Genomic DNA, 14686 nt, shown 5'->3' with positions numbered 1-14686 from the left:
TACGAATCATAAAATAAAAGACTGTATTTGATATAAACAAAATTACATATCATACAAAACCATAATAATGTGGAACACTTACAAAACAACACTCTTTTAACACAATATATTGCTATACAATCCTAATCAACTAGCCTGCCTTGTATGCCTAAAGTATCACAGAAAAAAACGTGGAGTGTATATACAAATGCTTCGTCACTATATGTATATATATACAAACAGGCACCTATAGTGTACTCATGGAATAGTAAACAACTACAACAATCTAGTCTATCATCAAGTTTTATGCATTATGGCATTGTTTGATCAAATAATACAATTTTAATTTTTTAACTTATGGCGTATAAAATCTGGAAAAATTCTGAGTATTAAAAAACCAAGCTGTATAAAAAAGTGAAAAAATAAATTTGTCTATACAATCAACAAAGACGTGATTGATAACACTGAAAAGGGTCTATTTCTTAAACAACATTCAACTTGTTTTACTAGTTCAATATATGATTAATGGAGTACTATGGCTAGAAGAATGCAACTATCGGAAAGCATACGTTTCAAAACTGGTATACACTTTTAATTCTTATAAAATGGAAATCATACATCCATTCTCTGCTATTCAGTCTCAATATAAAAGAATTACAAAATGTTACAACAAAACAAAATAGTTTAAGAAAATTTTTCAAGCAAAACAGTCTAGAACGTTTTATGCTCAAATGAGAGCAGGAATATTCACTACTTTTAATTAGCCATTATTCATAGTAAATCACAATTACAATTTAAGTTTCAGTAACACTTAAAGAGTGATCTAAATAATTCAATTCAATTGAATAATTGGAAAATAATATGGTAAACACAATTATTTTACAGAAAATCAGATACTAAGCAAAATATAAACAAAACGTGGATAACAAACATGAACATGAATATATTAAACGATCATAGAATAATAAATCCAGAGAAAACACAACGTAATCTGTCTATAAAATATTAATAAACAAATTTCATTAGCACTACAATATCTGATGCAGACAAAGTCTTATAGCTCTAGGAAAATAATACCTTAAAATGTGTTAAACTTCCAAAAATAACATAAACATGTTACTCTTTGAATCTGTATCGAATAAACAAACTTGGCAATGAAATAGTTTAAAATCGGTTTTGGGTACATCCGGAAAAGGCAAGATATGAGTGAAAGTTTGAATCAAGTCAAACCCATTCTTGTCAATATTCCAGAAAAACATCGGACAACAACACTAAGAATAGTATGTATAAACATGTCTAGGTTTATCATTAAATTTTAAACACATTTTACATTCAGATTTACAAAAATAAGTTAAAACATTTTGTTTCAAGTTTAGAAAATAGTATAAAATTAAAACTATCAAAAACGTGTGGATGGAAAAAACTTTGCTACTACAGCCTCCAAGCAGATGGTTCCAATTAATTTTACTAGTGAACATAATTAATAACCTTCCGGAATAGTTTCTGCACTACAACGATAAACGATCATCACTTGACTGCTGATATAATAATTTTAATTTGGGGTTGCTTACATTTATGCGATTTAACAGTAAATAAACGAATAAATAAATAAAACAGATTTGTTAAATAAAAATCATAGAGATCAAAACAAAAATGCGATAACAATAAATAAAAAGGAAAAACAATATAAAACATATTAAATTTATTTTAATAATTTTTTTACCTATATTATACTCCTATACGGAGTGCTTTGGCTTACAACAAACTATATACCTTCGAGGTACAGAAAAACAAACATAACAAGAAAGTAATACAATTTAATTTTGAATAAGAAAAATAAACACTTTCCTCCAACTTCTTAATTTTAAAATATTTTAAGAAAGAACATTAATGCAACTATCTATTAACTACTTAGCGAGTTCAAAAATACGATTTTCAAACCATTTAGAAATACAATATCGTACAAGAGTTTATGCATGTAAAAAGTTGTATTTTTAAGGTAATATCCTGAGATATGGTGAGCCTCAAGAGTTTCTGTAAAAAAACTATCCAATTATAGCACTAATAGAGCAAGTTCTTGTAGTGAGTGATCTTGAGGAACTGTCAACCACAAGTGTCTGGATGTTACCATGGTAGCAACCACAAGTGTCTGGATGTTGCCACGGTAGCAACCACAAGTGCCTGGATGTTACCACGGTAGCAACCACAAGTCTCTGGATGTTGCCACGGTAGCAACCACAAGTGTCTGGATGTTACCACGGTAGCAACCACAAGTGTCTGGATGTTGCCACAGTAGCAACCACAAGTGCCTGGATGTTGCCTCAGTGTTTAAAGTGGTGCCATAAATAAATGCATCGCTTCTGAACGGTCCAGTTTCAACTCAATTCATCATGTGTACCACGTAGGCATATTTTAAACTTTCTGGTCAGCTGAGTATACAACACCAGCATTTGGCATCGATGAGAAAGTAGGTTTTAGTTTAATTTATACAGCAGGAACACCCAAAGCCTAACATATCATGCCTTTTATCCACTACATTTTTAAACTGAGAAGCAGTTAAAAATACCCAATTTAAAAATCACCTTGTCTGTTGATATGTTTAGAAAAACAAAATTACAAGAAATTATTCATATGATATACCAAGTTTTTAGCATTCTTAAAAACTATTTCTCCGAGGCTATTTATTTAAATTAAATTTTATGTCGTTACTTAACACACTCTTTTATCTAATGCACAATTTACAATTGTTTTTGAACCCTAATTAAGGTCACCACATCCCGTGTATCAATTTTTTTCATATATTTTTATATAAACCAATTTTTGTTTTTTGTTTTTTTGTATATCAAATGGATTTGAATTAGAAAATACCCTAAATTAACGTTTTCAAATATAAGGAACATAATCGTTTGCGGTTAATCAGCAATTACTTTAAGTAAAAGTTGTACTTTTAAGTGTTTATTTAAATTGTAAAATTAATAAAAATTTTACAATCTCCGTGAATTCGGTTTTCCAATTTGTATAGTTTAATTTCTATAAAACAGTTTTTCCTTTACTTACGCAATTAACAGTTTAATATTCATCTCCAGCTCTGTGATACACGCACCACGAGAAACACTTTTGCATATATGTACACCAATGACGGACGAGTTCAGGAGAAATATGTAGTTTCATTGATAATTCACACAAGCTGGAGATAGCAGTAGAAATCGGTCGCAAACTCTTCCTGACAACACTATTTACCGAAGCTATTTTATCAGTTGGAAAATGTGACAGAAACCATAGTGGGGTGAACTTAGAATTGGAAATTTATAAGCATTTCAAATTGCAAACACTATTGGATCCTAAGACATTCCGGTAGTAATCAGATATAAATTGTAACAGATCTTTAGTACATAATTAAGGAATTAAATTGCTTTAGAAGCACCAATTATGAGTGTGAGTGAAAAGTTGAAGGCCAAAGTCACACTTTGGACCATAGTATTTCTTCTACTATTGTGACTAATATTGAAAATAAATTATGAAAGATAAAACTACGATTAATTAAAATCCCTAGTTCCATTTCCCTAATACTTCCAAAGTTTACTATATGAAATTGTATGTGGAAATAATAGCTTACAAAACATTGCTTTTCAAACGTCCATGAAATGCAGACAAGCTTCAATGAATCTTAGACGACAAAATTAAAAAATATGAAATTGGGCTTAAACAACATTATGATAATAGTAAGTACCTTAAGAGCTCTACTGGCAGCCATCTTGATTTTTCTCAAAAAAAAAAAAAAAAGATAAGTGGTAAACCTGTAACCATTCTACCTAGAAACCATCTATATTTGGTCAGAAAGTTTTACAAGATATTTCCCATTTTCAAGATATGGATTAAATGAATTGTTTTTTTATAACGATTTAATCACTCCTGGTCACTAAATATGAAATATTTTATAAAAAAACCCAAAGAGGTTTTGGCTGCATATTAGTTGCAAGTTGAAAACGAGATCTTGCTAAACTGTGTGGCCAAATATAAGAGAATGAATGATTCTAGGTTAAACATTATTCTTATAGAGAAGCTCACCGTTGATTCAGTATATCCGGGTGTAAATTTGATGGCATATAGTTAGAAAAATTATTTAAGAACATTCCTTGATATGTATTTTTGTTGTGTTAGGCTTTCCCTTCATCCTAAATGTATATGACTTTCTTGACAGCCCTCAAAGTCCCGAGGAATATTTAAACCTGTTATATTTTCTAATCCTATTTAAATTACAAATTTATTGCTCATTGAATTTAGACTTTTCAATAAGAAAAACTGATTTTTGAAACTTTTACGGTATAAACACAGGTTTCCTGTTGAAATCCATCACATGCATTTTTTTAATGAGGACTTTATTTGAATTTGAAAAGCATTATTATGAATAAGTGAGAGATTCGGAATACAATATCTGTGTAATAATTCTTTCTTCCAAGTAACTACATAAATTAAAAACTAAGAAATTCTTTTTTTTTTTTTGCAAATACTGAAATTATTAATCAGACAAGCTTTAATTATTGAATTTATCGATATGTTGATTTTTATGAAATTCTCTTTTCCGTTTTACGTTCCAAATTAATTCCTGAATTTTGTGTGCTGTGTCAAATTCCTCGTTGCAAAAGTGATCAGATACAAATCCTCTTTATCTACAACAATTACTTTCAAAACATTTCTTTAAATATTCTGCTACTTGAAAGATACACAAATTTAAGTTGATATACGTGAAGAGTTGCAATGATCAGACACGATCTAAAAACGCGGCGACAAAATGGCACCAAATTAATCAACATGAACAGAGGCACGCCCCAATCACACGAGGTCTCCCAGCTCCGTCTCCAGTGAGTCGCAGTCCGCCAGTGCTTCCCGCTCGCCGGCGGACTGGTAGCAGCTGGAGTGGTTGTCGATGCTGTCGAAGTACTCCGTGTCACTGCCCGAGTGACGCCACACACGCGACGGCAGCGACCTGTCCAGCTCCTGGCTACTGACCTCTGACGCTCGGGGCTCATCTGTGTTGAGAGAGTCGGGGTACTCCGAGACTGGTCTGGCCTGCAAACAACAGCAACATTAGTACGTTACTGTCGAGGAAGTGGTTTCAATTAAAATATTACTTTCATTAAAGTCAGAGTAACAGTAGATTTCTTATGTGGCTGTCATCTAAAAATCATACGAAAGATGCATAATCATTACTTTAGGAAGGTTAACCTGTACATCACTGATTAATATATGACAACTCATTAATGACTGGTATATCAATATAATTGGGATTTTGTATAGAGATATAATTTATTAGAAACTAAGACCAAGATAATTATTTGATGTAACATACAACACCTACGCAAGGTATAATTATACTAATCCTTTGTAGCGTGTATATCTACAAACAAAAATATCGTAACAAATAATAAACATGAGTGTAATGATATTATTAAGCACTCATTTGAAACATTAACAGCAACAGCAACTAGAGTAATTAGCATGATTTTGTGCTAGCAAAATAACGCAGAAAGTTAATGATCACTGGAATTGTGTTGGTGGTTGTGGTCAAACAGATGCATCCTGTATGCAATCGTCCCAAAGATCCTCCTCATCCAGTCCTATTCAAACACTTTTATTTCAGAATTTTATGTTTATCCAATTTTGGCGATCTGATTGTGTACAGAACATGAAGACTGTAAAGTTGTCCTTAAATGACAAAGATATCAATAAAATGTCTATTAACACGTAAAACAATGACCTGAGTTCAATACATCCAGAAAAAGCTGAGCCAAAAATCTTCACGTATTTGATAATAGTATTGCATCCTCACTAGGCTAACTAATAATAGTGACTATTACTGTAGAAAATTATTCAAATATAGTACTGGTTATGATATTATATATGGAACTGCGAATGCCTTTTTAACAACTGCAGTGCATCTCTTCCTCCATGTTCATGAACCAGTCGTCTCCAAGCCTTCATGTTGTCAATTATTTTTTTCCTATACATTTTTTGGGAACTACATTCATTTCCTTTTTTATGTTTCTCCATAATCTTAAACAGGGTTGCTACAGGAGTCCAATAATGAAATTCCCTGACTTTTCCCTGATTTCCAGACCAAATTTTTCATTTTCCCTGACTTTTTCGACGCAATCCCCAGGGTTTTTTGGCAATTAATGGGTGGAAAAAAGCGGTGTTGAGGCTAACAGGGTGGCAAATATAGAAAAAGCAAAAAATAAGGTGAACACAGTTTAATACGTACAAAAAGATTGACTTAAATGATCTTTTACAACACAGAAGTAAAATATGCACCGCGTCGTCTGCAGGCTTGGACTCGGCACGGCGGCAGTAAGTTTATTTGTGTAAAAAATTTTATATTTTTCCCTGACCAACGTGAAAATTCCCTGACTTGAGACCGGATTCCCTGATTTCCAGTCCTGTTTTTTTTTCCCTGACTTCCCTGATTTCCCTGACCTGTAGCATCCCTGATATATTATTATGGACTTCTCAATCCTTTCAAACACCGGTCATTCTCTAACTTAGGTTTTAGCCGCTTCACTCCTACGCCAGTGGCCAAGTGTAGCGGGTACAACAGTTATCACAAGATAACTGGATCAAGCAATGTCGAGCGTGGCTGCTGCTTGGATGGGTGACCGCTGAGCAATCCTGTCCTTGCAAGCAGTCTGCCCGGCCGTTGGGGGTGGTTCGGAAGTCACCTTTAAGCCGTTGGTCCCCAGGTTAAATGTTAGAGAGGGCTTCTTAGCCTTAACTTCGCCTGGTAAAATAAAACGTCTTTACTATTTCACTAGTAAATCCTCGTTTCCTTTTATACTCCAATTAGTAGTCTAAAAAATTGTGCTTATCTCACTCGTTCATTGATTTCCTTATCAATCCTATCATTCTATTATGTGTACATTTGAAAGTCCTTTATCCTTTTTATCTTTTCCTTCTCCAGGAAACAGCTCTTCTCTTGAATCTCTTTCAGCCTAAATCCTTCTTTCTTTTCCCTTTATAGTAAGTGATACCACCATCTCATTTGCATTAAACATCATTACATATTGCCCAATCTCACATAACCAAGCATCCATCTATTCCTGTACTTTATCTCCGTCCAGATCCATTTGTCTTCCACAAATACCATCATATTCATTTACATATTTTTCTATTTCATGAAGCACAGCTAAGAGGACATTATTCTAATCTAGTATGGTGGCTGACCTAGTATCATGATCTTGGGAGTCGGACAGATTGTCGAATACGGAGCAAGAAGAAGAATGATTGTAAGGGGAGGAGCAACGCTATAGTTTAGGCGGCAATGTAATCACCTTAACATTTGGGCCATCATCCTTACGTTCCGTTTAGAAGGTTATTCGAAATATTTAAATATGGAATAAAAAATATATTTCTATGGGTGTAGGAGCCACATACTAAGGAGATAATTAACTTTTAAATCAAACTAGTAGGAACACGTTTAGGCTTCATTGGGGAAAGACATACCAGTCAGGCAATCAAAGTATATTTAATATAATTTATTTAAGACCCATAACATGATAAGTAGCTCTTGGTAACAATTATATATCATCATTATTTATCCATTAAAGGTGGCAGGAGAATTGTGTTTGTTCAGGAATGTTGGGGCTCCACAGGATAACAGAATTAACCACATGTACACATTATTATAAACATAATCCTGTATAACAACACTATTTTAGCCTGTAGTCCAGGCTAATAATAAATAGGTGTTGGGCTGCGAAATTCCAACACTTATAACCACACCACTAGTGAATCTTTTTTTCTAAATTGGCAAACTTCTTATCTTGTGAACTTCGAGTTGAAATTAAGTAATAAATTTTACTTCATAGGAACAACTATGTGTAGGTGTCATATTATTTGATCAACTAGGATTGATTTATGTGAACCTGGATGTTACAACACTTTCATACTCTGAATGAACACAGTGATGTAAAATTCTGGACGTGTAAGCTTTATAACCAAAAATTACTATTACCACACTATTAACATTGTTTTAGCCCTTTTAGTGCTAACATCTAAGAAGAAACACTGAAAAGACAATTAAGGTCTAAATATGAACTAGTAAAATAGTTCAGGTGAATTATTGTAGACAATTCACCAACAATATTACATACGATTCGAAAGATGTAGTTGACACTTTCAACGACAGTAAATATTCAGCAACATCTGACTTGCAGACGACAGGTCACATAGTGTTAGTCCAGATTAAGTTACCATGCCCATGCAACAACAGCAAAGTCAAGATAGTCGGAGGTAACTTGCCCAAAGCCAGCCCAGCATTTATCATGCTCCAAATCCCTTTTATAACATGACCAAGTCAATGAAACACAACCAGAGTACATAAGCATGAGATTACCAGCATGGATACAGTGATCACTATTTACACTGGAAAGTACGAGGGGTATTAGAAAAATAAGGTTCCCTATGCCGCAAGACAGAATACGATATGTTGGGAGAAATCTGGCAACACTGTCTTACTCATCAGCTGTCCCTCGCTCTATCCATCCCACTCACGCCTCGCTACGTCCAACAGTGCCGGCCTAGCTGCCTTCGAAGATGGAGCTCCCTATCGTTGTTACCGCCAGATGCGCAATTCGTGCTGTGATACATTTTTTAATGCAAAACAGATTTCACCTATTGAAATTCATCGTCAGTTAATCAAAGTTTATGGGGAAAACTGCATATCTGTTCAAAACGTTCGGAAATGGTGTAGAGAATTCAGTGAAGGCCACATGGAAATTCACGATGAAAACCAAAGTGGACGGCCTTCAGTTTCAGATGGAGTTGTTGAAAAAGTTGAGACAATATTGCATGAAGATCGGCTATCCCCCCTACAGCCCAGACCTAGCCCCAAGTGATTATCACTTATTCCCAAAATTAAAGGAACACTTGAGTGGCCAACGCTTAAGTACCGATGATGAAGTCAAGGAAGAGGTTACTTGATTCCTCAAAGGAATGACGGCAGAATTCTACAACATGGGAATAGAAAAGTTGGAGCATCGTCTACAAAAGTGTTTGGACAGAAAAGGTGATTATGTGGAAAAATAGCTTAACTTTTAAGTTTTAAATTGATGTATAACACTAAGTAGAAAGCTGTCTATTTTAAAAAATCATGAGAACCTTATTTTTCTAATACCCCTTGTAAATTGAACAAAAACAGTCTTCAGTAAAATCTTGTTAAACTTAAAAAATTTACTTTATAAAAATTTGTTACATTTTACGAAAAATTTAAAATATTTACTTAGAAATCTTTTTTGTATGAATTGTGTTTGTCATACATCTAACTCCTGAACTGGCAAATATCATTATATGGGGTAATAAAAAAAAAATGTAAGTATTTATGAAGGAGGAGGAGCTCTTCTTATTGAAAATATCAATTTTCTATTATTTTGTAGAAGAAAACTCACAATTCTCCAATAATTTCTAAATTTTAACACAAGGCCTTTCGACATCGAAGATGCCATCATCAGGTGTGAATCAACAATTTAAAACAAATATCAGCTGAGTAAAACTTAATACAAAAAATTATGGTTGCCTGTAAAGTCGGTTTTACGGGCGAAGATTTTACGTGACGTCTTTTTCTCGGTAGAATATTTATTGATATGAATATTATTAAATTGCACAATAGGAACAAGGAATTGAATGAAAATAAGAATTGCACAAATTTTAACTATAGAAATATATTTTGTTTACTAAAACATTGTACATCATTTGAAATTAATTAAAATTTGTTATTGTAAATGGTAAAGTTGAATAAAACATTTACTAAAATTGGAATTTGAAATTCTTGCTAAACACAGTTAAATTCTAACTCTGCGCGTGGTGATTGGTCGGTTTAGTTCGTTTGTTTGGTCGCACTGTTATGACAGGTTAGAGGTTATAATTTGTTATTTTAAATGTTTGACTAGCAATACGCGCTGTTTCTTCTCAATCGACTGAATTACGATTGATTGCAGAGTGATTTAAACTAATAATTTACTTAACACTCTCAACATTTGTCAATAGTATGACATAACCTATAAACTCAGTTTCTCAACTTTTGTGTCAATCTAACAATTAATCAATCAATCATAGTTTACGATAATGAAATATCAGTGTACAATTATTTACCTTTATTGTTGTAGTTGTTGTAAATGACGAATCTAAGCACTCCACATTTTCACGAATAAACATAGTTATCTGCTTTATCCCGTGCAGCGGACCCACAGTTATCTGCTTTATCCCGTGCAGCGGACCCACAGTTATCTGCTTTATCCCGTGCGGCGGACCCACTGGACGGGCATCGTAACGTTACCGGGCGTTACACTTTTTCATGAGTGACTCCGAGCCGCAACCTAATTTAAGACGTTGTCACGTCAAAATTAATTTTTGTTGGTGTTTCAAAATTAGTGTAAATGGACTTACAAACGATCTAGCTAAAAATGAGCAGGATTTTGTTAAATTATTAGAACTTTTTCTTTTTTATATAGATACAATTAATGATTTTCAAGTTCAGCTAATGTGTGTTACATCAATTCAATGTATGTAAAATTATTTACTCTGTTCCTTGGAACAGTACTAATACAGATTAAGTATAATACTCTCAGTCAACTACATTATTTATATGAGAATTACTCGAGTATTAGATGTTTTGTTCTTTTGTGCATGTTAATTTATATAGAGCTAGCAGAAACAGGATAGAAACACCCTTATATCTATGTAACTGCTTTGACCAGTAAAACTAAACTCAGCATGTCTTAATATTATATGAAAAGGCACTCGTTCATGACTTTTGTGACTTTGTGGAATTTTTCAAAATGGGGTGTTTGCAGGATAGTAACATTTCTTATGGAAAGCTCCACCTAGCGATGCCTAATTTTAAAGGATCTGGTGAAATAATATGAATGGTGAAAACTAGAGGTTTACATGAAAACTCTGTCATTCCATAAGAAAATACAATTTTTTAATAAAATATCCTAATATGTCAAATACTCACCATTTTCATACGGAATAAGCTAGAGAAGCATAAGCACTTCCCCTCCTACTTTGTTTTACTTACTTTATATTGCCTTGTATTATAATTATTATAGTTATTAAATTATAAATTCTCTCAATAAGTATTTAAGTAGCTTTGTCTAATGATGTTGTAAGTTCTTTGTTTAAAGGTTATTTTTGACGATAGAAGGATTGTGAAGGAAACAGGATTTTTCCGGACATTTGCCATCGTTCAGTGAAACAAGAAAACAGTAACACTACGTTTCGAGATCTGCAATCTGATCAATCTGCTAGTCCCTCTGGTCAGTCGTAGGTGGTTAGTAGACGAGTGAAGACGTATTGTGACCTGTATTCCGTAGTTTAGTTTTAATGATTGGTGTTTTGTATAGTTTTGTATTAAGTGCATGTCTTTAGTGTTAGTGAAGTTGACAACAACATGTAGGTTGTGATTCCTGACTCAGGCGTGCCACAACGCTTTAGTAAGATTTGTTTATTTTAACCTAGTTTGTAATTATGTATTAGGTTAGTTCTTTACCTGAAGAAGAGATCAGATTGCAGATCTCGAAACGTAGTGTTACTGTTTTCTTGTTTCACTGAACGATGGCAGATGTTGTAAGTGTTCATATTATAAATTGTAGTCGTTTGGAAGAGTAGTATTTATTGTATCTTTGATTGTGTATTATAGATTTAAGTATAATTACTTTATTTTTGTTTTTATAATTTAGTTGCCATTTGAACTGTGATATTTTAAAATTGCAGTAAAGCCTCCAATCAGGCTAAGCCTTGGAATATTAAATATTTCTCATGATATACTTCTTAAATGTATGTATGTATGTAAGGTGTTGTTTGAGAAATAACTTTCTTTCTCTTCTTTCTTTCTTTCACTTAACAAGGCTTTCCATCATAAATAATGTAGTTAACCGTCAAATACCCCATTTGAAATAGTGGACGACAAAAACACCAAAAGTACACTTTTTTATCCTATTAAAATGTGCTGTATGTAATGTTAGTGGTTAAGGGGGTTTGAAAGATAAAAGGGGGTTCCATACTTTTGCCTAATCGCACATAAACTTGTCACTCAAGATATGTTATCACAAGCACCTGAAAAAACATCAAGTTCAAATTATTAAAGGAACAAATCAAACTAAATATTATTCATTTTGAGGTTTTCGAAAAACAATAAAATCAGTTCTTTGTTTGAAGTTTATTTTTGACAATGGAAGGATTGTGAAGGAAACAGGATTTTTCAGGATATTTGCCATCATTCAGTGAAACAAAAAAAAATCAGCAACACTACGTTTCTATATAGTATATGAAATCAGTCATATACTACAATTTATAACAGCTTTATAAAAAGTTTGAAAATTTATTAAATAGTTATTTGTACAGGAGTTATTCCGAAGGTTTTGAGATACGTGCAGATACTGCAAATTTCAATAATCTTGGCAGATACTGCACATTTCAATAATCTTATCATTCTTATCTGATTGTCAGAGCCCAATCAGTATCTGACAGCAACTTCATCAGTGTACTTGTAAAATCTGTTTGGAAAGATCAATTTTGTGAAGTCATGAAATTTTTAAGAGCATTTTTGTACTATGGTTTCAAAGTAGGTTTGTCTCAAGAGAAGTGCTCTCAAAATTGCCTTTGGTTTAGAAGCACCATCACACTGTTTTTAGATGGGATTCAGAATTTAAAGAGTTTGTAATTCGTTTCACGACAAAGAATGTTCCGCATTTCGGTTTCATCTAAGAAAATGTTCAGAAGGTGCACGCTATGATCCAAGAGAACTGACACTCCATGTATTTAATGATTAAAGCTTCCCTAAGGATTGGACCCACAACTGTGCAAATAATATTGCATTGCTTTTTAAAAATCAAAAAACTTTTTATTGAAACAAAAGATGAGCAAACAGCTGACTATATGAAAATCAGCCAGCAGATCCTCAAACTGGTTAATAATGGTGGTCATTGGATAATTGATAGAATTTTCACTGGTAATGAGACCTGTGCTATGATGTTCCAACTTGAGGAGTCATGTATTGTTGTATGAAGATGAGCCATGCCTCACATTGGTCTAGAAACAACAACCGGTGAAGGCTATTAAAATGGAGGAACGAAGAGCTGCCGCAAATTGGTACACTGATATACAATTGCTAGAGTTTTACAGGATTTGAACATTAAGGGTTTAATTTTGCACCACAACAATGCCTCTTCTCATACTGCCACAAAAACTGTGAGTTTTTGGCTGAATATGGATCAAAATGATTGAGCACGTCCCTTATTCACCCAAACTCGCTATGTGCAACTTCTGGTTGTTCTTCGATCTCAAGAAAGATTTGCGTAGTCATCGCTTTTCTTCAGAAGCCGAAATTGATGAGAAATTGTAAATATTTTGACTACATTCCAAATATTGAGTGGCTGGGTGCAGTGGAAAATCCGGCTTCAAAAGTGCATTGACGCTGGAGGAGATTACACAATTAATGTTTGGCAAATCTAGCACAAAAACTATTCATATATCTCAAAACCTTCAGAGTGACCCTAGTGGTAAGTACATGAGTTAACACTGCCAGTTCTTGGGGTTACACAATTTAACAACAATTTGTTGAAAAGAATAGGTTTTTGGACAGTAATTGTTACCATTACAAAAATAGAAACTAATGCTGTACTGATAACAAAGGCAAATATCTGAAAACAGATTAGCCTTTCAAATTATCCATCATCATTGGCAAACTTTAAACTGGTTGTTATTAAAACAACATTACCAGTTATGTTCTCAATGATTGCCCCCAGCTTTCTTAACTCTACATATAAAAATTTACCAATTGTTATATATCCCAATCCACCTCTATTTTGTAATTGTTATTGGACTCTTGGAAAAATGCACATTTCCTTGATGACTTCACAGAAACTAACTGAAATCTTCAAGAGTTAATTACATATCATGACTACTATATTTAACCAAAAAATGAAATACAAGTCTGGGATCCCCCAAACCCCATTGTTAATAAATTTTGTGTGTATGTGTTTATACAGGGTGTCCTGTAATTCTCCAGACAAAGGTATATCACATTATTGCTCTTCACTATATCAACATGAATCTCCAGTGCTTAGTTTTCCATCTGACTATGCGTTTTTATTATAAAAAATTAATATCTTAAAAAATAATGAATTACATTTACCAAATTTTGGTCACATGTTTACGGTAACAAGGCTAGTTACTACAAAAAATATTATGATTTCATCTTTAATACTTTTAAAATGAATGGCGGCCATTACAATTTTTTAATGTAGAATACCTAAAAAAACCAGCAATTGACGAATTACAAAAACAAAATTGTTTGGTGAATTTCATCACAAATGTAATAACACTAAAATGATTTAAATCAAATAATAAGTAACTGATAGAGCGTATGTACTTTGACAAAACAAATCGAGCCCCAAATTGAGGTTCCCAGCAAATGGCCAACAATACAAAAAATTATAAACAGCAGGTTCAGAATATCGTATACCTGACATATCCTAGTTATACAGTTAATATTCACTGAGAACCTCAAAGTGCACCTTGTCTTGTCACAGTAAATCGGTTATTAATTACCCAATTTAAATAGTTTTAGTACCATTAGATTTATGATAACATCTGCTAAGATCTGTTAGTCTTGTAGGTTTTAGTAAAATTGTCGGTTTTGAAGATATCAAAA

At 33.1% G+C, this 14686-nt stretch overlaps 1 protein-coding gene across 5 annotated transcripts in view; it reads right to left on the bottom strand.

Annotated features, from left to right (window-relative positions):
- Positions 1-14686, bottom strand: part of LOC124358976 — a 200632-nt gene continuing 185946 nt past the window's right edge. For 4 of the 5 annotated variants that reach the window (XM_046811265.1, XM_046811267.1, XM_046811268.1 and 1 more), the window contains one exon: positions 1-5049. In XM_046811265.1, coding sequence (XP_046667221.1) covers positions 4813-5049 — 237 coding nt within the window. In that variant the 3' untranslated portion in view covers positions 1-4812. The remainder of the gene's footprint in view (positions 5050-14686) is intronic. The other variant, XM_046811270.1, reaches the window with a different exon arrangement.

Source organism: Homalodisca vitripennis, chromosome 4 (genome assembly GCF_021130785.1).
Source record: "Homalodisca vitripennis isolate AUS2020 chromosome 4, UT_GWSS_2.1, whole genome shotgun sequence".
NCBI lineage: Eukaryota > Metazoa > Arthropoda > Insecta > Hemiptera > Cicadellidae > Homalodisca > Homalodisca vitripennis.
The sequence above is the reverse complement of the archived record's forward strand: the minus strand, read 5'-3'. Positions and strand labels throughout refer to the sequence as shown.